Source organism: Salmo salar, chromosome ssa05 (assembly GCF_905237065.1).
Source record: "Salmo salar chromosome ssa05, Ssal_v3.1, whole genome shotgun sequence".
In the NCBI taxonomy this organism is placed as follows: domain Eukaryota; kingdom Metazoa; phylum Chordata; class Actinopteri; order Salmoniformes; family Salmonidae; genus Salmo; species Salmo salar.
Window position 1 is genome coordinate 65,167,108 of NC_059446.1, and position 25,940 is coordinate 65,193,047.

The following is a 25,940-nucleotide window of genomic DNA, read 5'->3' on the forward strand; positions in this document are numbered from 1 at the left end:
ATTTTTCCACTCCACGGATGGATGCGAGAGTTCGACGTGGGCTGGGCGCTTGCTTCCCATTGGTTAGTTCTTTCTCCCGCTCCATCAGTGAGCGAAACGCTGTTTTGAGTGGGCGCGGCGAAAATATTCCAGTAGGCTAGCTCAGAGAAATTCCTCCATAATGCTATCCATGTGGGCTCAAGCAATGAGTACAATGGGGTCATTACAATCATCCATTTACACGTCTTTAAAAGTTGCGCACGCAGTTCATCATGAGAAACGTCTGATGATGAAGTGATTAGGATCACATGCAACTTCAAATGCAGTTTGTGCAAATTAAAGTGATGCTCCAAAGGTTTTTTATAATTTCAACCAGTAGTTTTTAAAGTAGTGCTCACCAGCCATAAACAGTCACGAAAATTGTACTCAATTGTGTACTACATCATTGGTTAAATAAAGGTTAAATAAAACAAATTACAATAAAAAAATCATCCATTTCATATGATATGTAACCAATTGCAAAAAGAAAATGGTATGATATGTTATGAATTCCAATTATTCAGACAATATGTTAAGAATTTGTAAGTGCTTACGATCCCGGACTGCATCAGCAAGGCAAGGTAAAATATCCCAAATAGAGCTAGATAAAGCAGGAAGAATAATATACTTGTTGAACATAGCTATCAGTCTTGTGTGTTTTCAAGGTCATCACTGTCAAAGGATTTTTTGATTTAAAAATAAAAAATGTTTAGGGGTGGATCAGCTTAATATTGAGGAAAGAATGTTGCTTCCATCAATGTAATTGTCTGCATCATTTCAAATCCCCCATTTATTTTGGGGGTAAATATATATATCCATATACATACACGCATGTATACATATACACATATAAACATACACATACCTATATAGACATACATACTTTTTTTTAGAATATACCTTTATTATTCCCCGCAAACACTACAACCCTTTCCCCAATTGGAATAAACTAATAAACAATAACACTTAGGCTTCTACCTTCAGTTTATATATCTTATACACATTTTACAGACACAATCTATTTTACAATAGTTATATTTTGTTTGTTTTTAGTCCTTCCTCTATTTCTGATGTCCATCCAGTTTGATTTCTATTTGTAACTGTGCTATTTCACAAAAGTTCTGAACCTATATACATTTTACAGACCCCGTATGTTTTACATTGTTTATCTTGTTATTAGTCCCACCATTCAGCTCCATTCAACCCCTCCCATCTATCCATCAACATCATCCATTTTGGATTTCTATTTGCCATATATTTTTCAACTGTGCTGTGATGCTTCACAAAAGTATTGAACCTTTCTATTCTCATAGCTTCTACAGATTGTAAATTAAAAATAAACATTTTTGCAAAAATAATTATTATATTATTGATTGATTGACTATGGCTTTTCAAATCACCCAGTATTGCTATCTGCAGCGTTAGTTCTAGGCAAATGTTGCAATTCTTCAGCTATTCCTGGACCTGTGACCAAAAACGAGCTACATATGGACAATACCAAAATAAATGATCTAATGACTCTGCCTCCTCACAGCAGAATCTGCAGAGCTGGGAAGATTGTATCCCCCATATATATAACATTCTATTGGTTGCAAGAATTTTGTATAGTAATTTAAATAGAAAAATTCGAAGTTTTGAATCCGGCATTGTTTTGCGTATCAATTCATAAACCATGTGCCATGGAATGGGTACATCAAAAATCTCTTCCCAACTATTTTGCAATTTATATGGCACAGCTGTCAGTTTTTTGTTCCTTAAATGAAATTGGTATATGTTTTTATTTATCACACTTTTCTTTAACCATTTATGTTCTTTAATACAGGGCCAAGATACAAGTTCCTTACTTTTTACCCCTTCTACTTGCCTCTTCCATTTCTGTGGTAATGCTGCAATTAGCTGGTTGTAATTTTGGGTAGAGCAGACATTTCTATATGTATGTGTGACATAACTCCACCAGTCCTATTTATGATATCATTCACTAAAATTATACATTTTTTAAAACATTTCTTAGAAAAAAACGTTTTTTTTTTTTATCAATTAGTATATTTGAGTTTAACCACAATATTTGTTGTATTATTTGTTCTGTCTTTTCAGGTGGATTAAACTGAAATTGCAAGCAACTTTCTAAGGCTTGTTTAAAAATAATGATATTTTGGAGATTATTTCCTTTTCAAACAACCGAAAGTGGGCAGGTGTAATCTGAATAAAGGGAAAAAAGGCCCTTCTTGAACATAGGATGAGACATTCTTACCAATTTACTAGAGAACCAGTTTGGATTTAAGTATAACTTTCGTATGACTGATGCCTTTAGTGAGAGGTCTAATGCTTTAATACTTAATCATTTCTGCCCTCCGAATTCATATTCGTTATATAAATAGGCCCTTTTAATTTTGTCTGGCTTGCCGTTCCAAATAAAATTGAATATTTTTTGTTCATATAATTTTAAAAGCAGGTCACTAGGTGTAGGCAAACCATAAGCAAATAGGTAAACTGTGATATGACTAAAGAGTTAATCAGGGTGATTTTTCCACAAATAGACAGGTATTTTCCTTTCCATGGTAGCAAGATCTTATCTATTTTTGCTAACTTTCTATAAAAATGTATTGGAGTGAGATAATTTCTTTCTTTTGGGATTTCTATACCGAGTATGTCCACATCTCCGTCAGACCATTTCATTGGTAAACTACATGGTAATGTAAAATTAGCATTTTTTTGTGATCCAATACGTAACACTTATCATAATTTGGGTTTAATCCAGAGAGGATAGCAAAAGTATCTAGATCCTCTATGAGGCCGTGGAGAGATTCTAATTGTGGTTTTAAAAGAAAACATGAATCATCAGCGTACAATGATACCTTAGTTTTTAAGCAACGGATTTGTAATCCCTTAATATTATTGTTTAATCTAATTTTAACAGCTAACATTTCGATGGCAATAATAAATAGATATGCCGATAGTGGACAACCTTGCTTTACTCCTCTATATAGTTTAAAACTTTCTGAGATGTAGTCATTATTTACTATTTTACACCTAGGGTTACTATACATAATTTTATCCCATTTTATAACAGATTCCCCAAATTAAAATATTCTAGGCACTTATATATAAACTCCAGTCGTACTTTATCAAAAGCCTTTTCAAAATCAGCTATGAAAAACAGGCCTGGTGTCCCCAATATTTCATAGTATTCTATTGTTGCCAGTACTTGTCTTATATTATCTCCAATGTATTGTCCATGTAAAAAACACCTGTCTGATTAGGATGAATAATATCTGACAATACTTTTTAAATTCTATGTGCTAAGCATTTTGCTAGGATTTTTGCATCACAACACTGAAATGTAAGAGGTCTCCAATTTTTTTAATGGACTGGATCTTTATATATACCATTTTGGTCCTGTTTCAGTAATAATGATAGCAGAACTTGTTGTGTGTCTGATAATCTACCATTTATATAGGAGTGGTTAAAACATGCTAATAATGGTCCTCTGAGTATATCAAAAAAAGTTTTTTATACTTCCACTGGTATGCCATCCAACCCTGGAGTTTTCCCATCCTTAAAGGCTTTAATTGCATCAAGAAGTTCCTCCTCTGTAATTTGGCCTTCACATGAGTCTTTCTGTACAGATGTTAACTTTACATTATTATTAGGAAAAAAAATCCATACAATTAGTTTCAGCTAGTGGAGATGGAGGAGACTGAAACGAAAACATATTCTTAAAGTACTTTACTTCCTTATTCAATATATCATTCGTTGAATCATGTGTGACTCCATCATTTGTAACAAGTTTTAATAAAAACATTTTGGTAGCATTTCTATATTGAAGATTGAAAAATAATTTGGTGCATTTTCCCCATATTCCATTCAGTTCGCTTTATTTTTATAATATATTACACTGGATCTTTCTTGAATAAGTTCCTCCATTTCTTTTTGTTTTTCCTCTAACCAATTCTGTGCCTCTATGGTACAGTTTTTATTGCAATCTTACTGTACTGTTAGTCCTTCAATTTCCTTTATTAATATGGACTCTTTTGATCTAAATTGCATTTGTTTTATAGATGAGTACTGAATTGCATGGCCTCTAAAGGCACACTTAAAAGTGGCCCATACAATAAGAGGATCTGCTGTACCTATGTTATGTCTGAAAAAGTCAGTTATAAATTATTCTGTCCTAGTTCTAAACAATTCATCATCTAGTAGGCTTTGATTAAATTTCCAATATCCTCGCCCACGTGGAAATTCTGTAAGAGTAATATATATGCCAGTTATGTGATGATCCGACCGCATTCTGTCTCCTATCAACACTTTTTAAACTTTTGATGCCAGAGAGAATGGCATAAGAAAGTAGTCAAGACGACTAGCTTGATTAAGGCTCCGCCATGTATATCTCACTAGATCAGGGTATTTAAGTCTCCATATATCCACTAATTCCAATATATCCATGACATTCATGATTTCCTTAAGTGCCTGAGGGTGATAGCTTGTAGTGTGATTTCATTTTCGGTCCATAGAGGTATTTAAGACCGTATTAAAATCTCCCACCATAATAATAGAGTTTAGTGTTGCTTGTAGAGTTGATAAATTATTTTATATATTGTCAAAGAAGCTTGGATCATCATTATTTGGACCGTGTAGGTTAATAAGCCATATCTGTTTATTGTCCAATAACATATTTAAAATAATCCATCTATCTTGATGATCTGTTTGCACAATTTGCACATTTGGATCAAAATTACTGTTAATTAAAACCATCACCCCTTTTGAATTTCTTTGCCCATGGGAGAAATATATTTTGCCCCCCAATCCTTTTTCCACAAAACTTCATGTAAAATTGTTGAATGGGTTTCCTGTAAACAATAGATATTATATTCCTTCTCTTTTAGCCAGGTAAATACTTATCGCCTTTTCTTATTATCTGCTAAGCCATTACAATTGTAACTGGCTATACTTATTTCACCACTTACCATAATGAGACACAACTTTCAATTCTATTTATCAAAATATGTTTGTAAATGTACCATTAAAAAGTAACATGATGATTGAGTGTCTATATAGCTGTACCATGATATTTGCATAGCTACTAAGTAAACCTCCAATTTGTCCCCACTATTCCACCCTCTAAAAGCCCTCCTCATCCCGAGTTGGGTTGTCATCCCAATGCCCGGCAGACCACCCCCGACCCCCCGTATCCCATAGCCCTGAAAAGACTGGGATCCATCCTTCGAAAAGAGCACATAGTGCCATTTATAGAACAAAAGTAGATCAACTGTCAAATGTATTTCCATTGCCCTCACCTCGATTTGTATTATATATATAGCCATCAAAAAATATATATATTTTAAGAATCCTGTTTCTTATTTTCCATAATTAGCTATTAATATTTGTAGTAATGTAGGCAATTTATGAAAAGGATTTTACCTCTCACCAGTCTCGCCGTTATCAAAATTACATTATTACAAGCAATTATTATATTAGCAAACAGTTGTTGTGAATCATCCTCTATTGTCCCTAACATCTTTTACTCCTTCGCAACAGTTGTGGGATACACACGTACACCCACACACACTCAACCCTTTCCCCCCACACAACCAAAATATCACATTCTCAACAGTTGCACCATCTCAGAGCCCAATTCAAGAAAGGTCTTGATTTAAAAATGCATTTACAGTTGCAGCTGTATGAGAAGGCCTGCAAGACCGTGCAAAAAATGGGCAGAAATTGAGAGATTTTATTAACCATTGTCACGTCCTAGATGATGGAGGTCACCTTTTCCCTGAAACACCCACAACACGGTCCCCCGTATTGACCATATTCCCAAGCATCTCCATGCAGTCAGACTTTTGATTTTGTGCCACAATAATATACCCCCTCTCTGAATGTCCGAGTGTGACCCCCTCCCCATGGGTTACTGCAGCTAGTGTTGCCAGCACTGCCACTGCCTGGGTGGGGGCACCCCACCGGAATCCCCACCGGCTAGGTACAAGGTCGTCAAGGTTCTCATTAGCAGCTTTGAGTATTAACTTGTATAGCATGCTCTCCCTTTAGGGGGCTTTGGCTTTGCAGGACCAACCCTGCCAAGCAGGCTCAGAATCTTGAGGGGACAGTGCTGCTCTAGGTCTCTGACCAGATTGTGGCTGCATACAGACCGCTTACAGCAGGCCCATAAAACAGTTAGGGACTTCTCCTTAGTATCTGGGTCATTCAGGTGGGTGTCTAGGGTAAAGGGTTGTGGACCGTTCCATCAATATAGGATCATAAATAAATAAATAAATACATTTATTTTAAAAATGTAGTTCCCCATGATAGGACAATAAATAAATTAAATGTATAATTTATTTTAAAACTGTTCCACCATGATAGGACAATAAATAAACAAATAAATAAGACGTATAATTCATTATAAAAAGTATATCCATCATCTGAACAACATTGAAAGCTCTCTCTCACCCCTGCTCACAGCAATACATTGGTTCTAGGATATGCAACCATTTCATTTCTCACTCAACGCCACACTTTGCCAAACATAACAAATAAAATAAAAAACAAACAAATCAAATCAAATGTATTTATATAGCCCTTCTTACATCAGCTGATATATCAAAGTGCTGTACAGAAACCCAGCCTAAAACCCCAAACAGCAAGCAATGCAGGTGTAGAAGCACGGTGGCTAGGAAAAACTCCCTAGAAAGGCCAAAACCTAGGAAGAAACCTAGAGAGAAACCAGGCTATGAGGGGTGGCCAGTCCTCTTCTGGCTGTGCCGTGTGGAGATTATAACAGAACATGGCCAAGATGTTCAAATGTTCATAAATGACCAGCATGGTCAAATAATAATAATCACAGCAGTTGTCAAGGGTGCAACAAGTCAACACCTCAAGAGTAAATGTCAGTTGGCTTTTCATAGCCGATCATTGAGAGTATCTCTACCGCTCCTGCTGTCTCTAGAGAGTTGAAAACAGCAGGTCTGGGACAGGTAGCACGTCTGGTGAACAGGTCAGGGTTCCATAGCCGCAGGCAGAACAGTTGAAACTGGAGCAGCAGCACGGCCAGTTGGACTGGGGACAGCAAGGAGTCATCATGCCAGGTAGTCCTGAGGCATGGTCCTAGGGCTCAGGTCCTCCGAGAGAGAGAAAGAATGAAAGAGAGAATTAGAGAGAGCATACTTAAATTCACACAGGACACTGGATAAGACAGGAGAAATACTCCAGATATAACAGACTGACCCTAGCCCCCGACACATAAACTACTGCAGCATAAATACTGGAGGCTGAGACAGGAGGGGTCAGAAGACACTGTGGCCCCATCCGATGATACCCCCGGACAGGGCCAAACAGGCAGGATATAACCCCACCCACTTTGCCAAAGCACAGCCCCCACACCACGAGAGGGATATCTTCAACCACCAACTTACCATCCTGAGACAAGGCCGAGTATAGCCCACAAAGATCTCTGCCACGGCACAACCCAAGGGGGGGCGCCAACCCAGACAGGAAGACCACGTCAGTGACTCAACCCACTCAAGAGACGCACCCCTCCTAGGGATGGCATGGAAGAACACCAATAAGCCAGTGACTCAGCCCCTGTAATAGGGTTAGAGGCAGAGAATCTCAGTGGAGAGAAGGGAACCGGCCAGGCAGAGACAGCAAGGGTGGTTCGTTGCTCCAGAGCCTTTCCGTTCACCTTCACACTCCTGGGCCGGACTACACTCAGTCATAGGACCTACTGAAGAGATGAGTCTTCAGTAAAGACTTAAAGGTTCAGACCGAGTCTGCGTCTCTCACATGGGTAGGCAGACCATTCCATAAAAATTGAGCTCTATAGGAGAAAGCCCTGCCTCCAGCTGTTTGCTTAGAAATTCTAGGGACAATTAGGAGGCCTGCGTCTTGTGACCGTAGCATATGTGTAGGTATGTACGGCAGGACCAAATCGGAAAGATAGGTAGGAGCAAGCCCATGTAATGCTTTGTAGGTTAGCAGTAAAACCTTGAAATCAGCCCTTGCCTTAACAGGAAGCCAGTGTAGGGAGGCTAGCACTGGAGTAATATGATAAAAAAAATGGGTTCTAGTCAGGATTCTACCAGCCGTATTTAGCACTAACTGAAGTTTATTTAGTGCTTTATCCGGGTAGCCGGAAAGTAGAGCATTGCAGTAGTCCAACCTAGAAGTAACAAAAGCACGGATACATTTTTCTGCATCATTTTTGGACAAAAAGTTTCTGATTTTTGCAATGTTACGTAGATGGAAAAAAGCTGTCCTAGAAACAGTCTTGATATGTTCTTCAAAAGAGAGATCAGGGTCCAGAGTAACGCCGAGGTCCTTCACAGTTTTATTTGAGACGACTGTACAACCATCAAGATTAATTGTCAGATTCAACAGAAGATCTCTTTGTTTCTTGGGACCTAGAACAATCATCTCTGTTTTGTCCGAGTTTAAAAGTAGAACGTTTGCAGCCATCCACTTCCTTATGTCTGAAACACAGGCTTCTAGCGAGGGCAATTTTGGGGCTTCACCATGTTTCATTGAAATGTACAGCGTGTGTCATCCTCATAGCAGTGAAATTTAACATTATGTTTTCGAATGACATCCCCAAGAGGTAAAATATATAGTGAAAACAATAGTGGTCCTAAAACGGAACCTTGAGGAACACCAAAATGTACAGTTGATTTGTCAGAGGACAAACCATTCACAGAGACAAACTGATATATTTCCGACAGATAAGATCTAAACCAGGCCAGAACTTGTCCGTGTAGACCAATTTGAGTTTCCAATCTCTCCAAAACAATGTGGTGATCGATGGTATCAAAAGCAGCACTAAGATCTAGGAGCAAGAGGACAGATGCAGAGCCTCGGTCTGGCGCCATTAAAAGGTCATTTACCACCTTCACAAGTGCAGTCTCAGTGCTATGATGGGGTCTAAAACCAGACTGAAGCGATTTCGTGTACATTGTTTGTCTTCAGGAAGGCAGTGAGTTGCTGCGCAACGGCTTTTTAAAAAAATGTTGAGAGGAATGGAATATTCGATATAGGCCGATAGTTTTTTATATTTTCTGGGTCAAGATTTGGCTTTTTCAAGAGAGGCTTTATTACTGCCACTTTTAGTGAGTTTGGTACACAACCGGTGGATAGAGAGCCGTTTATTATGTTCAACATAGGAGGGCCAAGCACAGGAAGCAGCTCTTTTCAGTAGTTTAGTTGGAATAGGGTCCAGTATGCAGCTTGAAGGTGTCAAGAGATATAGTACTAAAACACTTTAGTGTCTCCCTTGATCCTAGGTCCTGGCAGAGTTGTGCAGACTCAGGACAACAGAGCTTTGGAGGAATAGCAGATTTAAAGAGGAGTCCGTAATTTGCTTTCTAATGATCATTATCTTTTCCTCAAAGAAGTTCATGAATTTACTGCTGAAGTGAAAGCCATCCTCTCTTGGGGAATGCTGCTTTTTAGTTAGCTTTGCGACAGTATCAAAAAGAAAGTTCAGATTGTTTTTATTTTCCTCAATTAAGTTGGAAAAATAGGATGATCGATACTGCACGGTACTGTCTTTCCAAGCTAGTCGGAAGACTTCCAGTTTGGTGTGGCGCCCTTTCCATTCAAATTTTCTGGAAGCTTGCTTCAGAGCTCGTGTATTTTCTGAATACCAGGGAGCTAGTTTCTTATGACAAATGTTTTTAGGGTTGCAACTGCATCTAGAGTATTGCGCAAGGTTAAATTGAGTTCCTCAGTTAGGTGGTTAACTGATTTTGTGTCATCTGACGTCCTTGGGTAGGCAGAGGGAGTCTGGAAGGGCATCAAGGAATCTTTGGGTTGTCTGTGCCTTCTGCTTACTGAGTTTTTTTCTTCATCATGTTGAACTAGTGCTTGTGTTCCAATTAGTTATATATGAAGATATATAGAAAAGCTATATTTTTTATTGTATTGTTACAATCCTGAACCGGGCTAAAATTGTGTTTCATTATTTTCCTCTTCTATGAGAACTTTGTCATTTTTAAAATAACCATGGAGTAGTCTTTGTCTCTGAACAACTGGTTATCAATATATAGTTTATCGACGACAAGAGCTACTCGTTTCCCTTTTAATCTTTTTTCTTTGAAAATTGGATACAGAACTTTACGCCGTTCTGCAATTTCCTTCGGGAACTGATCATTCATGCCAATTTTGGTCCCAGCAAGTCTTTTACCCAGGCTTTTAACCATTATTTTATCTTTAAATGAAGCAAATTTGGCAACGATTGGGCGTTCATATCTCTGCCCGAAGCGGTGTACATGTTCGAGTTGGATTTTGTCGATTGCTTCGCATGGAATCTGAAGCGCTGTAAGGAGGAACTCTTAACTACAGATTCAGGAACTTCCCCTTCTTTCTCTTGGATACCTGTAAGTACCAGATTCTCTTTCATGGATCTAGTCTGTATGTCAAGTAAGGCTTCTCTCAGAACAAAGTTCTCCTTTTTGAGTTAATTCACTTCGGTTTCAATCTTATTGACTGTCCCTTTTAGCTTGTGTTTCCTTCTCCAATGTTGCAGCTTTTTCACCACTCATCTCGAGGCTTGCCTTTAACTCTTATATCCTTACTGACTAATTCAAGTATACCCAGTTTGTCATGTATTGATTTTAACAGATCGGTTTTGACCTTTACCATTCCCGGTGGTGAAAATAGTAAATCGTCTGTAAAAGAGTCACGTTTTCATTTAGAATTGCAGATAAAGTTCAGAATGATACAATTTCATGTGTACAACATCTGAAGACCTGCACTTGGGATCCCGAGTGGCGCAGTGGTCTAAGGCACTGCATCTCTGTGCAAGAGGCATCACTACAGTCCCAGTTTCAAATCCAGGCTGTATCATATCCTGCAGTGATTTGGAGTCCCAAAATACCTATCCAGGCATTGTAAGCTCTGGCATTCATTAGCAATGTAGGAGCAGGGGAATGATAACACAAGGTACAATAGATAGAAATCGCTCAGCCATTTCCTGGTTGCTAAAATGTTATCATGTTCACCAAATTTCAGTTTATGTGACAAAAAGAGCGTAGATAATCATTGTAAAATATAAACTGCTGTGAAATATATTTTCATTAACCCAAAATATTGTATTTTATGCTGTTTGAAGCTGGTGTACAAAACCGAAAGTAAAAAGACGCAAAAGCTAAACTTAAAGAAGCATAGAAATATCACACATAGAACAGATCTGCCGCATATCAGACTTGCTTTCAACAGGAATTACCAATCTATAACTCACTCATGACTGCATGGCTAGGCACGATTCCAACACCATCAAGTTTGCAGACCACACAACAGTGGTAGACCTGATCACCGACAAAATGGAATGACCAAAAGGCTGCAGTTATTTTCTCACCCAAGCGCTACACTTCTACACTTCTGGGTGGTGCCAGAATAACAACCTATCCCTCAACGTAACCAAGACTAAGGAGATGATCGTGGACTACAGGAAAAGGAGGACCGAGCACACCCCCATTCTCATCGACGGGGCTGTAGTGGAGTAGGTTGAGAGCTTCAAGTTCCTTGGTGTCCACATCACCAACAAACTAGAATGGTCCAAACACACCAAGACAGTTGTGGAGAAGGCACGACAAAGCCTATTCCCCCTCAGGAAACTAAAAAGATTTGGCATGGGTCCTGAGATCCTCAAAAGGTTCTACAACTGCAACATCGAGAGCATCCTGATTGGTTGCATCACTGCCTGGTACGGCAATTGCTCGGCCTCCGACCACAAGGCACTACAGAGGGTAGTGCGGACGGCCCAGTACATCACTGGGGCTAAGCTGCCTGCCATCCAGGACCTCTACACCGGAAGGCCCTAAAAATTGTCACATTAATGTATAGTCACTTTAACTATACATTAATGTACATATGTACATACTACCTCAATTGGCCCGACCAACCAGTGCTCGCCAACCCTGCCAACCCCTCTTTATGCTACTGCTACTCTCTGTTCATCATATATGCATAGTCACTTTAACCATATCTACATGTACATACTACCTCAATCAACCTGACTAACTGGTGTCTGTATGTAGCCTCGCTACTTTTATAGCCTCGGCACTGTATATAGCCTCGCTACTGTCTTTTTACTGTTGTTTTTATTTCTTTACTTACTTATTGTTCACCTCACCTTTTTTGCACTATTGGTTAGAGCCTGTAAGTAAGCATTTCACTGTAAGTTCTACACCTGTTGTATTCGGCGCACGTGACAAATAAACTTTGATTTGACTTTTCTATGTGAATTTGGTCAGGTCGTCCACAAAGTTACCTACTGGACCTTCATGGACCAGCTGTGTTTATGTGTAGCCTTCCATTCCCGTGACCAGTAATGCTTCCTATACTTTCAATGCATTTTTTTGCAAAAGATGGGTAAAGCTTGGCACAAAACAAAAAAGGTGTGTAAACTGCGTTTACCCTCCACTACACCAGTGCCCATGACATGATTTCTAAGCAAAGTTCAAATGATATTTCAGTGTCCATAATTTCGGTCTGCCTGATTACCAACGGGGGTTAAACATAAATCCATGTGCATGCAAGCAAACATGAGTGATGGATTGGCCTATTTGTCAAAGCATCAGCTGCAACACACCACTAACTTCTCTGTCCACAAGACAGCGCTATGCAGGCTTGTTGCAGCACACTGTGAATGACATGCTGGTGTGACTGTGAGCTCAGCCAGCTCAGGTCATAAGGCTCAGCAACCAGCAGGCTGTTTGTGTATTGTGTGGCAGTGGTGGGCACAGCACAGTACAGCACAGCACAGGGCAGGCCCGATGGATTAGCATGAGAATGGGGAGTCAGTGAGTGGAGAGAGGGCTGGTATAAAAGAGGAGGGCGCAGAGTTTGATCTCTGTCACAGTAGCGCTCATGACCTCACCTTGCGTCTCTGCTCCGCCTCCAAGCACTCTTGCTGACTGTGGTTTCTCTCTATTCTCTCCTCCTCCCTCCTCCTCCTCCTCTCCTCCTTGTCTTCCCTTGACTCATCCTCCTCATCTTCCCTTGACTCCTCCTCCTCACCCTGCCCTTCCTCCTCCTGCTCCTACTCCTTCTCCTCCTCTCTGTCAGCATGGATGACAACATAGAAACCCACACCTTCCTGTACTTTGCCTACGGCAGCAACCTACTGAAGGAAAGGCTCCAGCTCAAGAACCCCTCCGCTTCCATCCACTGTGTGGCCAGGCTCAAGGTACAACCCGACCTGACCTGACTATAAAGAGGACCTGGGAGGACACCTGACCTTAATTTGACCCTCTCTATCTCTCCTCTCCAGGACTACAAGCTAATATTTGGGAACTACAAGGGTCTGGCCAGTGACCGCTGGCATGGGGGTGTGGCGACCATCGAGAACAGCCCAGTGGACGAGGTGTGGGGAGTGGTATGGAGGATGAACGTGGCCGACCTCGAGTCTCTAGACAGGTAAGAGACCTTCATCTTGTTCACCTAATCCAAGTTGGTGCATACCGTGTCTACTGTGTCAAGGCTGTATCACAACCGGACGTGATTGGGAGTCCAATAGGGCGGCGCACAATTAGACCAGCGTCGTCCAGGGTTTGGACGGTGTAGCCCGTCATTGTAAATAAGAATTTGTTCTTAACTGACTTGCCTAGTTTAAATAAAGGTTAAATATTTTTTTTTAAATAAATACTGAGTCTGTGTCATTCTGAGTGCTTCTTCATTGTGGTTGAAGTGGTCTAGTTCTAACCAGTTGAAAAGTTGTGTGGGTGGGTGTATTCATGTTTGTGTATTTGTGTGTGTGTGTGTGCAGCCAGGAGAACGTGAGACTAGGGGCCTACAGCCCTGTGGAGGTGAATGTGAAGACTCGGGGCCAAGAGCTCAACTGTCGCACCTACATCATGAACAGCTGTATTTACGCTCCACCATCGCCACAGTACCTCAAGGTGACACACCTTTTACACTCTTTTCCTCCCCCTTTCTATCTTTTTTCTCTCTCTCTATCACACACTGTCTCACTTTCTCAATCTATTTATATCTCTGTCATTCCAAATCAATTTAAGAACATGGACTTGACACTGAACCCTGTAAGACGTTAGGGACCTTACAAAGTGTAGAGAGGAACGTTGTTAATGAAAGTGATGCTCTCTATGGATATACAGTGGGACAGTGAAGAGAAATGCAAATAGTTGTCTCTGAAAATGATCTCTGATAGAAATCTCTGAAAAGGTATTTACCAACAAGTGCTTTTTCAAATGAATTGTAATTAAACAATATACTGTATATTCTCAAATTCATAACCAAAACAACAGCAAATCAAACAGATTCTCTAAAGCATGTGAAAAAAGGAATTCACACATCACTCGTCATTCATTCAAGAGGATGATGTCAGCCAATGAATGAGTCTCTGTCACTCATTCACTGTGGTGGCAAAAATACCAGTGTTTTGGTGTTTTTTCTGGCGTTTGCCACTGACAGCTCCCAGATGGCTTTGTGTTAAAAAGACAATTGGGAAAGAGCAGCAACTAGGTCAGTGGATTTTTTGACTATTCACTCACAGCCCCTCTCCAAAATAAAACCTCCCTCTCTGAAGCATCTGGAATGCTACATTCCAGGTTCATATTCTGGCTGTCGCAAGAACACAGGATTTGTTTTATTTTTTTATTTAGTAAGTATCCATCAATTCATTCAGGATTTACCCAATCTCATGCACTGTATTGGACAATGTGAACAGTTACTAAACTGTGTTTCCAGACGGTTCATTGCACATCTAAAAGCTCTAGCTAAATAATCAAAGTGTTGTGAGGAAAAACAGCCAGCGAATGTAACAGGCGTGGAGCGTGGCTTTGTGACCACAGAAGCTTTGTGCAGTGCTCTGTCGTGTGTGTACCAGACTCATACGGTTGAGCTGAGTGCATTGTTCCTCTGTTATGTGGCGTGTTCTATATGTGTGGTGTGTGGTTCGATGGGTACAGTATTTGAGGGGCAGTTACTATAGCGTTAGGCTAGTTACTATTGATGTTCTGGATTTTAATGGGCGCCACTGGTCATTTATTTGTCGTTAGATAACAGAAAATACTGTATAAGTGATTGTCTGATTAATATGGTTTAACTTCCTATGAAATTATAAATATTTTATGTTGATTGTTCTCTGGTTGCCCCAGGTGATTTTAATGGGGGCGGAGCAGAATGGCTTGCCAAAGAACTACCAGGAGAAGCTGAGGTCCATCGAGACCAACAAGTATGAGGGCCCACTGCCTGTCATGGCTGAGCTGGAGCGGATTATGAAAAGAGCCAAGGAGAGAGCCAACCACCGATCTGACGCTTAACACCTTGAGCAAACTGCCATGTTTAGGAACTCAACTCCTGGTAGGACAATAGAAGTTTGCTTCAACAACTTCCACTGTCCTACCAAGAGTTGTTGAATATCTTCTCATCTCCAGTTTGCTCCACTGTCCATGCACCTTGGTTTGAAAGCGAGGTAGCGACAGCATTTATTTTTCTCTAGGAACTCAAACTTGCCTAGAGAGAACTGTTTTCAGAAACCCACTGGTTAGAGAAACCATCAAGTCCTGTGTGTAACGTTACATCTATAAGTCCTCTTCAGGAATAGTTATTTACTGACAAATAACAATGATGACGATGACACCGAGCATCCCTCAGACTGTATAGGGATTGAATGTAGAATATGATCATGTGTATTTGTACTACTTTGGCGGACAATAAAACCTCCCCAGATGTTCTGTGTTGATCTGTATAGAGTGCACAATGGCATTAAATCAGCCTCATTCAAGATAGCCTGGTCTCAGATCTGTTTGTGGTGTCTTTCCAAATCCTATGGGTCAGTGACATGACCATGTTGTCAAGACAGCACAGAAAGATATGGGACCAGGCTACATTCAAGATCACTTCTTCTGTTAATCATAAAGAGTCTACTGATGCACCCGTGCGTCAATCTAAGTAACAATAAAAGAATCCCCATAAAAATCCAATTTAAGCTAGAGATATCCACTTATGCAGGCCTTCCGCATCTGCGGTAGAAGGTGGCCGAGCTACAGCGGTGTTTCTCAGACCATGAGACATCCCAAAAATCGGTCTACTCGCAAAAACGTCTGTAGCATCCGAACGGTTTGGCCAACTACTATGACCACTCTATGGAAAGATGAGACTCTCACAAACGCGATGGTGTTCTCCGTTTTTTTGTTATACCTCAAAATCAAATAACTAAATGATCCATGGTATCAACATCTTAAAACAATTCCACATGTTAGCTTAGTAGAACCCCCCCGAAGTGAGTTTCCAGTATGTGGCTTTGCTGAGATGGTGACCAGAGAAAATCAGCTGTATCATACATCTGAGTCATACAGTAATGCAACGCTAGAAGAAGGCAAGAGAGAGAGATGGAACATGTTATTGAATCAAATAATAAAAATGTATACAAAGCCATAAACCTCATTGTTAGCTGAGAATGTGTTTCCTTTTTTTGCTGCAAACATATTTTGAACAATGGAAGTCTGTATACTGTATATGATTGAAGGTCTTTGTCTCCCTCTGCTGTTGATAACGGTTGGTCATTGTATCCATACAGTTCATACAAAGTTCATTGGAAGCAGAATACCACTGTCTAGACATGTACACAAAAAAAGATGCTCTCTAAAACCTTAAAGAGTTATTTGCTCATCTCTGTAGGAGAACCCTTTATGGTTCCAGGTAGAACCTTTTCACCCAACAAAGACCCCTTTTAGAACCCATTTTAAAAGAGTGTAGTACTGGATCTGGTCACTGGCCAGGGTGTGGTTCAGGAGGGACCAGTTTGGTCCACAGACGGTCCCAGAAGGCAGGCTGCATGGCCTGGTCCTGGGGCCAGACCAGGTAGGTCCTGGGGATCACAATAATAACGGATTATTTGAATGAAAGTATAAAGGGCTTTTATCACACTCAAGGCATTATACAACACTTGAAAGACAACATACTCTAAAGTCATAATGAAGATACTGTATATAAGTAAAATATCATTTAGAAGACAAGCCTTCAAGTCAAGTTCCTCAACACATGAGGTCACAAAAAATATACAGTGCATTTGGAAAGTATTCAGACCACTTCACTTTTCCCACATTTCACTACGTTACAGCATGATGCTGCCACCACCAATCTTCACTGTAGTGATGGTGCCAGGTTTCCTCTAGAAATGACGCTTGGCATTCAGGCCAAAGAGTTCAATATTGGTTTCATCAGACCAGATAATCTTGTTTCTCATGGTCTGAGAGTCCTTTAGGTGCCCTTTGGCAAAGTCCAAGCGGGCTGTCATGTGTATTTTATTGAGTGTCTTCCGTGTGGCCACTCTACCATAAAGGCCTGATTGGTGGAGTGCTGCAGAGATGGTTGTCCTTCTGGAAGTTTTTCCCATCTCCACAGAGGAACTCTGGAGCTCTGTCAGAGTGACCAGAGGGTTCTTGGTCACCTCTCTGACCAAGGCCCTTCTCCCCTGATTGCTCAGTTTGGCCTGGTGGCCAGCTCTGGGAAGAAACTTGGTGGTTTCAAACTTCTTCCATTTTAAAATGATGGAGGCCACTGTGTTATTAGGGAGCTTCAATGCTGCAGAATTTGTTGGTACCCTTCCGCAGATCTGTGCTCAATTTTGAGTCTCATAGCAAAGGGTCTGATTACTTAGGTAAATAAGGTATTTGCAAAAATGTCTAAAAACCTGTTTTGTCATTATGGGGTATTGTGCGTAGATTTATATATAATCAATTTTAGAATAAGGCTGTAACGTAACAATGTGGAGTGGTCTGATTGCGTTCCGAATGCACTGTATGTTTTTGCAAGGATGTTTCCAAGTTAAATAAATGATAGAGTGTAGTTCACAGAACCCCCTCTCCACATACTGTTCGTACCTGGTCTTGACCAGCCTGGCCAGGCGGTGGTGGGCAGACAGCTGGCGAGGGGGGATGTCCTCCAGGAAGACCAAGATAAGGATGTCCCTTTGCTTCACCAGCAGACGGAGGGTGGCCAGCCGCAGCTCCAGGGAGCACCAGTTACTGCGCAGGTAGTTACGACTCACCACACACACGGTGTAGCGGCTGCCTGGAACCAGACCAATAAGAAGGATCATTAGATGGTGATGCCATTGGCTTGGCATTTTTAACCAGTGCGTCTGTATATAGTAATTCTAGTAGTGCAGGATACCTACCGTAGAGGCTGTCTGTGATGTTGTCCACAATGTCCTTCCCCAACTGGAAGTCCCTGCTGTGCAGACATAGACGCAGGAAGGGAGGTCCCCTCTGCTCCAGGCCCGGAAGCAGCTGCTCCACCACCCAGCGCTCATCTCTCCCACTGTACGACACAAAGGCATCATAGCAGTAGCGCCCCCTGGGGTTGGGCCTCCGTACAGCCTCCTCCAGCCAGCAGCGGATGATGTGGCAGAAGGCCAGCAGGTATTCCCGAGCCAGCTGATGGAGCAGCACCACCAGCATGAAGAGGAGCAAGCCCAGCGAGGTGCAGAGGAACAGGACAAAGCCCACATCCAGGGAACAGTTGGCTGCTGAGTACCTGAGATGGACGGTGCAATGATGGAAACAAAGACATCCCTTGTCACTTAGATGACTCATATTATGGACACTATCAATAGAGAAAGCATTCGAAACAGGTCGTGGCTGCACATCCAGGCCTAGATGGCAAGTCCAAATGCTAAACGGCCATGGTAGTGTTCTATGTGTGTGTTGCCTCTATGGTTGTACAATAAATGGATGCTCTTCATTATCAGTACATCTTTCTTCTTACCTGGCAAAGTTCTGGATGCCATTCTCGTTTTTACATGTCACGTCTGCTTCCCCAGGGTGATAAAATACGACCTGGACATGTGGCTGTCTTTCGGCCCAGGCGAGCAGCCAGGTGTTGTCACAGCTGCAGTCCAGGCGAAAATTGTAGAGTAGCAGGTACCTCAGGTTGGTCAGCGGCTCTGTGAAACTCTCCATCACACTGAACTCCTCTGGGATGTGGATTGACATCTGCCTGAGAAGAAGGCAGAAAACAGTTCACTCTAAGGGCCCAAACGGAGGCCAGCTTGTAGACGCTGTTAGCCAATCAAACACAGAATCATTTGTAGTTGTAGCTCGTAATGCCAGAGTCTTGTCTAGTGGTGGCAAATCCAGACCACACATGGCCCCTTGTGGCATCCCACTGGGCAAAAACTGGTTGATTCAAAGTTGTATCCAATGTTGGAAAACTGATTGGATTTGCAAAAAGTCATCAACGTAAGGGCATTTCGTATTTTCACCCAACTTTTAACTTCAATCCAATGACATGGTGACATATGTTGTTGACTTCACATTGAATTCACGGTTAGTTGACAACAACTAAATGTAATTCAAAACTAGACGTTGAACTGATGTCTGTGCTCAGTGGGATGGGTTCAAACCCCGCCTGCCTTCATATGGGTGGGTGTTTCTATTATCTACCTGAGGGAATGCAGGTCTCTGCTCATCTCCTCCTCCAGACTGAGGATCCTGCAGGTGACCAGGTTCAGGGTCTTCAGCTTGGTGAGGTTGTGGAACATTGTGGCCAGCCCTGGCTGCCGGTAGAGTTCCACTCCCATTAGCGTCAGATACCTACAGTTGGATTATAATCAGTTACCTTGTAAATGCACTTTTGAAATAATCTGTCATACTTCTTTTTATTCTTTAGACCACTACTGCTCTTAAACCCCACTCATACTTTAAAAGATGCAGGCAGGCCAGTCTTGGATGGCTTGCATACAGTAGAGCTTTTAATCTAATTTATAGTATACTTTTGAAACTATACAGCTGTTTGTCCACACTCTACCGTTAAGTAAATGGATAAATAGATACCTCATCTCCACAAGTGTGTTCAGGTCAGTCATGTCCACAAATTCAGCTGACAGCACAGAATTGAAGCCAAAGTACTGTAGGGAGGTGAAGTATCTTGCTGCAAAATAAGACCCACACAGGAGGCGTTCTGTTATGGCTGTGAGGCTGACGACGGACTGAAAAAAACGGTCTCCAGCAGTCCTGGAAGAATACAGTTGTGGCACTGAGCTGAAGGGAAATCCCTCGTTTTGGGGTGCTGTTGCTGCCGATTATGATGTTCAGGGTGTACCACATGGAAGAAATGTTAATATGCATTAACCCTTGAGGGAAGACACCAAATATGTGTGTCAGATTCACATTCACGCTACTCTCCAACTCACTAGGCAAAGGGTGAAAGTCCCCTAAACTTATGTGCTTCAGCAAAGCGAGGTGGATGAAGGAAAATGCTTCAATCGTTTCAAGTGGGTTTAGTTCCAGAATTAGGGTTTCCAAGCCATGCAGGCCAAAGAAACTGTTCTCTGTTATCTGAGAGATCTTGTTATTCCGTAGGTCTAAGAACCTCAATTTAGCTAGTTCCTTAAATGTAAAGTCTGCAACAGTGGTAATCTGATTTCCTGACAAAATCATCTGTTCCAGATTCTTCAAGCAACCAAACTGCTCTGAGGTGATGTTTGTGATGTGAAAGCTAAACAGGCACAGTTTTTTCAGCCACAGAACGGGACCCTTTTGAGTGTCACAAAGCATACTGATTTCAACTTCCCTCGAGTGCGTAAGGAAAACACCCAAATCAACGAGATTCTTCAAATAATGGATCAAACTCAAGTTAATTGCATCATGATCATGTTCATAATAATAGAAATTAATCCTCTTTATCCCCTGGCAGTTTCTCACAGCAGATGTGGTGTTGTTCCAGAATTGATGATTTCTTACACTAATTTCTGTGATTGAGAGTTTGAATACTGTTTCACAAACTGACTCAAAGAAAATGCATTTGTAGTAAAAATCAAACGCCTGTAGTCTTTTGATGCCAGACTGCAGAAGCTGTGTCTGTGGCTCATCAACTAAAGGCACAGAGAGATCTGTGATGTTTTCAAAGCATTTGAATGCACCTTTTTCTAAGTGATGAGCATTAGGGAATGAAAATCTCACCTCTTGAAGACGATAGAAATGAGGAAGCTCAAGAACAGCTCCTTTGGTGTCAGAGCAGTTTGGGGGTCTCAAAGTGACTATCTCCTCTGACTTAAATGCCAGGCTTGTTATTGACTGTGACATATTAACTATCCTGCATAGCAAATCAGATAGCTCCTGTGTACAACATCTGTTGACTGTGAGTTTCTTCAAAAGGGGGATCCCTCCAAATACGTCCAGTGCCATCACAGAAAGCATGCAATCCGCAATGGAAAGTTCCTCCAGATTAGTCAGGTCCCTGAAAGTGTTGGATAGAAGCGATGCATTGTTACACGGTATCATCCCCTTACAGTTCAGAGAAAGTGTCTTTACACTGGACAGTCCCTTGAAGGTGCCATGGAGAATTGTGGGTAGAAAGCCCTCTAGGTTAAGTCTCTCAAGAGCATAGAATCGAGAGAGAGCGCCAGATTGCATTACGTATCCACTCCTGATCTCGAGACAGAGGGTCTGGTAGTTTGATGGAACAACAGAGAGGTTGACTTTGAGGTCATATATATCCCAGCAACTGGCAGTGAAGCCGATCATGCTTGGGCAGTTAGCGTGAATGTACATCCAGTAATGCACTTTCTCATAGAGGATACATTTGTTACTCAGCCAACCCCAAGAACCAAAGATCCAAAATGCAAATAGTCCCAACTGAACACAGACCAGGCTCATCTTTCTTGTGAAGTAGCTCAGAGACACTGGTCAGTTAGAATGACTTGATGCTTGTGCTGCAGTCTGAGTATATATTACTATCTGTGGAATCTTTTTTTGGTCTGTTTTCTTACTGGCTTTGACAGAAAGAGAAAGGCTGTTGTACACAGATAAGGTTGTTGTTGCTCACCTCTTTCTAACTTCCCTTCCCACAAAATATCTATAAGAGAACTGGTGGAGTGCATGGCTTGTATCTTTAAAATTAGATTATCAAATATAGCACTGGTTGCAGAAGAAACATGTAATGCATTAATGCATACACAACATGTATTTCACAAATTACCTCAAACAAATTATTGTATCGGTGGAAAATAATTTTAGAATCCTTTTGGAAGTGAAACGCGTATAGTATTGGTAAATATTGTAGTTATTTAACATGAACCTAATCTCCTAATCTTACTTCTTAACTTTAATCTTAAAGCTACAATTCACTGAATGCTTCTATTGAGAAAGGATTCACAGGGGGCTGTTGCTACGGATGTAAATATTAGCCCAACAACACTGCAAAAAAGTCTGGTTTCAACAGTGGTGGAAAATGTACCCAATTGTCATACTTGAATAAAAGTAAAGATACCTTAATAGAAAATGACTAAAATAAAAGTGAAAGTCACCCTGTAAAATATTACTTGAGTAAAAGTCTAAAAGTATTCGGTTTTAAATACACTTAACACTCTGACGAGCCCGAGGCGGAGAATATACGACTCCCTAGGGAATAGGCCCCGACCCCAATGATCTGCGTGAAGAGGGGACGGACAAAGAGAGGCCGGAAAGCGGGCTGCCTTCTGAGAAGTCGGAGGCGATTGAAGAAAAAAACACTCCCCTCAATTCTGCTAGCAAACATGCAATCTTTGGACAATAAAATGTACGAGTTATTGGGAAGATTAAACTACCAACGGGATATTAAAAACTGTAACATCTTATGCTTCACGGAGTCATGGCTGAATGACAACAATATCAACAGCGGTGTCTGGTAAGACAAGGGGCTGAAAATGACTCACGGCGCATTATATCTAAGGAAGTCTCAAGCTATTGCTCACCTGAGGTAGAGTTTCTCATGATAAGCTGCAGACCACACTACTTATGGAGAGAGATTTCATCTATATTCTTTGTAGCTGTTTACATACCACCACAGTCAGAGGCTGGAACTAAGATAGCATTGAATGAGCTGTATTCCGCCATAATCAAACAAGAAAATGCTCACCCAGAGGTGGCGCTCCTAGTAGCCAGGGACTTTAATTCAGGGAAACTTAAATCAGTTTTACCAAACTTCTATCAGCATGTCAAATGTGCAACCAGAGGGAAAAGAACTCTAGACCACCTATACTCCACACACAGAGATGCATAAAAAGCTCTCCCTCGCCCTCCATTTGGCAAATCTGACCATAATTCCATCCTCCTGATTCCTGCTTACAAGCAAAAATTAAAGCAGGAAGCACCAGTGACTCGGCCAATAAAAAAGTGGTCAGATGAAGCAGATGCTAAGCTACAGGACTGTTTTGCTAGCACAGACTGGAATATGTTTCGGGATTACTCCAATGGCATTGAGGAGTAGAACACATCAGTCATTGGCTTCATCAATAAATGCATCGATGACGTCGACCCCACAGTGACTGTACGTACATACCCCAACCATAAGCCTTGGATTACAGGCAACATCCGCACTGAGCTAAAGGCTAGAGCTGCCACTTTCAAGGAGCGGGACTCTAACCCGGAAGCTTATAAGAAATCCCACTATGCCTTCCGACGAACCATCAAACAGGCAATGCATCAATACAGGACTAAGATCGAGTCGTACTACACCAGCTCTGACGCTCATCGGATGTGGCAGGGCCTGCAAACCATTACAGACAACAAAGAGAAGCACAGCCAAGAGCTGCCCAGTGACACGAGCCTACCAGACAAGCTAAACTACTTTTATGCTCGCTTAGAGGCAAATAACACTGAAACATGCATGAGAGCAACAGCTGTACCGGAAGACTGTGTGATCACGATCTCTGCAGCCGAGGAGAGTAAGACCTTTAGACAGGTCAACATTCACAAGACGGATTACCAGGACATGTACTGCGAACATTCGCTGACCAACTAGCAAGTGTCTTCACTGACATTTTCAACCTCTCCCTGAGTCTGTATTACCAACATGTTTTCAGCAGACCACCATAGTGCCTGTGCCCAAGAACACTAAGGTAACCTGCCTAAATGACTACAGACCCATAGCACTCACATCTGTAGCCATGAAGTGCTTTAAAAGGCTGGTCAAGGCTCACATCAACACCATCATCCCGGAAACCCTAGACCCACTTCAATTTACATGCCGCCCCAACCAATCCACAGATGATAAAGTCTCTATTGCACTCCACACTGCCCTTCCCCACTTGGACAAAAGGAACACCTATGTGAGAATGCTATTCATTGACTACAGTTCAGTGTTGAACATCATAGTGCCCTCAAAGCCCATCAATAAGCTAAGGACCCAGGGACTAAACACCTCCCTCTGCAACTGGATCCTGGACCTCCTGACAGGCCACCCCCAGGTGGTAAGTGTAGGTAACAACACATCCGCCACGCTGATCCTCAACACAGGGGCCCCTCAGGGGTGTGTGCTCAGCACCCTCCCGTACTCCCTGTTCTCTCATGACTGCACGGCCAAGCGCAACTCCAACGCCATCATTAAATTTGCCGATGACACATCAGTGGTAGGCCTGATCACCGACAACAACGAGACAGCCTATAGGGAGGAGGTCAGAGACCTGGCCGTGTGGTGCCTGGACAACAACCTCTTCCTCAACGTGATCAAGACAAAGGTGATGATTGTGGACTACAGGAAAAAGAGGAACGAGCACGCCCCCATTCTCTTTGACGGGGCTGCAGTGGAGCAAGTTGAGAGCTTCAAGTTCCTTGGTGTCCACATCACTAACAAACTAACATGGTCCAAGCACACCATGACAGTCGTGAAGCGGGCACGATAAAACCTATTCCTCCTCAGGAGACTGAAAAGATTTGGCATGGGTCCTCAGATCCTAAAAAGGTTCTATAGATGCACCATCGAGAGCATCCTGACTGGTTGCATCACTGCCTGGTATGGCAACTGCTCGGCCTCCGACCACAAGGCACTACAGAGGGTAGTGCAAATGGCCCAGTAGATCACTGGGGCCAAGCTTCCTGCCATCCAGGACCTCTAAACCAGGCGGTGTCAGAGGAAGGCCCTAAAAATTGTCAATGACTCCAGCCACCCTAGTCATAGACTGTTCTCTCTGCTACCACACGGCAAGTGGTACCGGAGCGCCAAGTCTAGGTCCAAGAGGCTTCTAAACAGCTTCTGGCTACCCAGACTATTTGCATTACCCCCCCCTCTCCACACCACTGCCACTCTCTTGTCATCTATGCATAGTCACTTTAATTAACTCTACCTACATGTACATACTACCTCAACTAACCGGTGCGCCCGCACATTGACTCTTTACCGGCACCCCCCTGTATATATTGTTATTTTTTTACTGCTGCTCTTTAATTACTTGTTACTTTTCTCTTATTCTTATCTGGATTTTTTGAAACTGCACTGTTGGTTAGGGGCTTGTAAGTAAGCATTTCACTGTAAGGTCTACACCTGTTGTATTCGGCGCATGTGACTAATACAATTTGATTTGATTTGAAAAAGTAAATGTAATTGCTAAAATATACTTAAGTATCAAAAGTTTACGGAGAGCCAGGGGCACACTCCAACATAATTTACAAACAAAGCATTTGTGCTTAGTAAGTCCGCCAGATCATATACAGTAGGGATGACCAGGGATTTTCTTTTTAAGTGTGTTGGACCATTTTCCTGTCCTGCTAAATATTGCAAATGTAACAAGTACTTTTGGTTGTCAGGGAATAGTAGAAAGTACATTATTTTCTTTAGGGATGTAATGGAGTAAAACTAAAAGTTGTCAAAAATATAATTAGTAAAGTTAAGTATAGATACCCAAAAAAATGACTTAAGTAGTACTTGAAAGTATTTTTACCTAAGTACTTTACACCACTGAGTTTCAAGTGGCACTATGGCCACACTAGTTTAAATTGCATCAATGTATTATAAAACCCCTCTCTCATTTCACCCAGAATGGATTCTATGTTTTGTTGTAACTGAATCATGTTAGAAATGTAATGAAAAAGAAGGATAATCTCATCAACTAAAGGGGACAGGGTGTTCTGTCTGTTTTGTCTGTCCATGCATGCCCCTCCTCGTTTAGCGCTCAGCCAATCAGCGCACCGTGACGATGAGGTACAGTA

General features: G+C 41.7%; 2 protein-coding genes across 3 annotated transcripts; one reads left to right on the top strand and one right to left on the bottom strand.

Moving 5' to 3' along the window:
* Window positions 1-9,988: 9,988 nt before the first annotated feature.
* Window positions 9,989-15,700, top strand: ggctb (gamma-glutamylcyclotransferase b). Of its 2 annotated transcripts, XM_014201248.2 has the most exons (5): window positions 9,989-10,382; window positions 13,075-13,195; window positions 13,280-13,425; window positions 13,775-13,907; window positions 15,126-15,700. In XM_014201248.2, the coding sequence occupies exons 2-5, from the start codon at window positions 13,076-13,078 to the stop codon at window positions 15,288-15,290; spliced, it is 564 nt and encodes a 187-aa protein (XP_014056723.1). In that variant the 5' UTR covers window positions 9,989-10,382; window position 13,075; the 3' UTR covers window positions 15,291-15,700. The 2 variants fall into 2 exon arrangements, with proteins under 2 accessions (XP_014056723.1, XP_045574570.1); XM_045718614.1 differs by lacking the exon at window positions 9,989-10,382 and having other exon boundaries at window positions 12,555-13,195.
* Window positions 15,701-16,146: 446 nt separating this feature from the next.
* On the bottom strand, window positions 16,147-21,660 carry LOC106605509 (toll-like receptor 13). The gene is given in 7 exon segments (XM_014201247.2): window positions 16,147-16,840; window positions 17,856-18,045; window positions 18,152-18,510; window positions 18,742-18,972; window positions 19,419-19,568; window positions 19,809-19,972; window positions 19,974-21,660. Coding segments are annotated over 7 exon segments (2,853 nt in total). The 5' UTR covers window positions 21,633-21,660; the 3' UTR covers window positions 16,147-16,740.
* Between the last annotated feature and the right edge of the window lie 4,280 nt (window positions 21,661-25,940).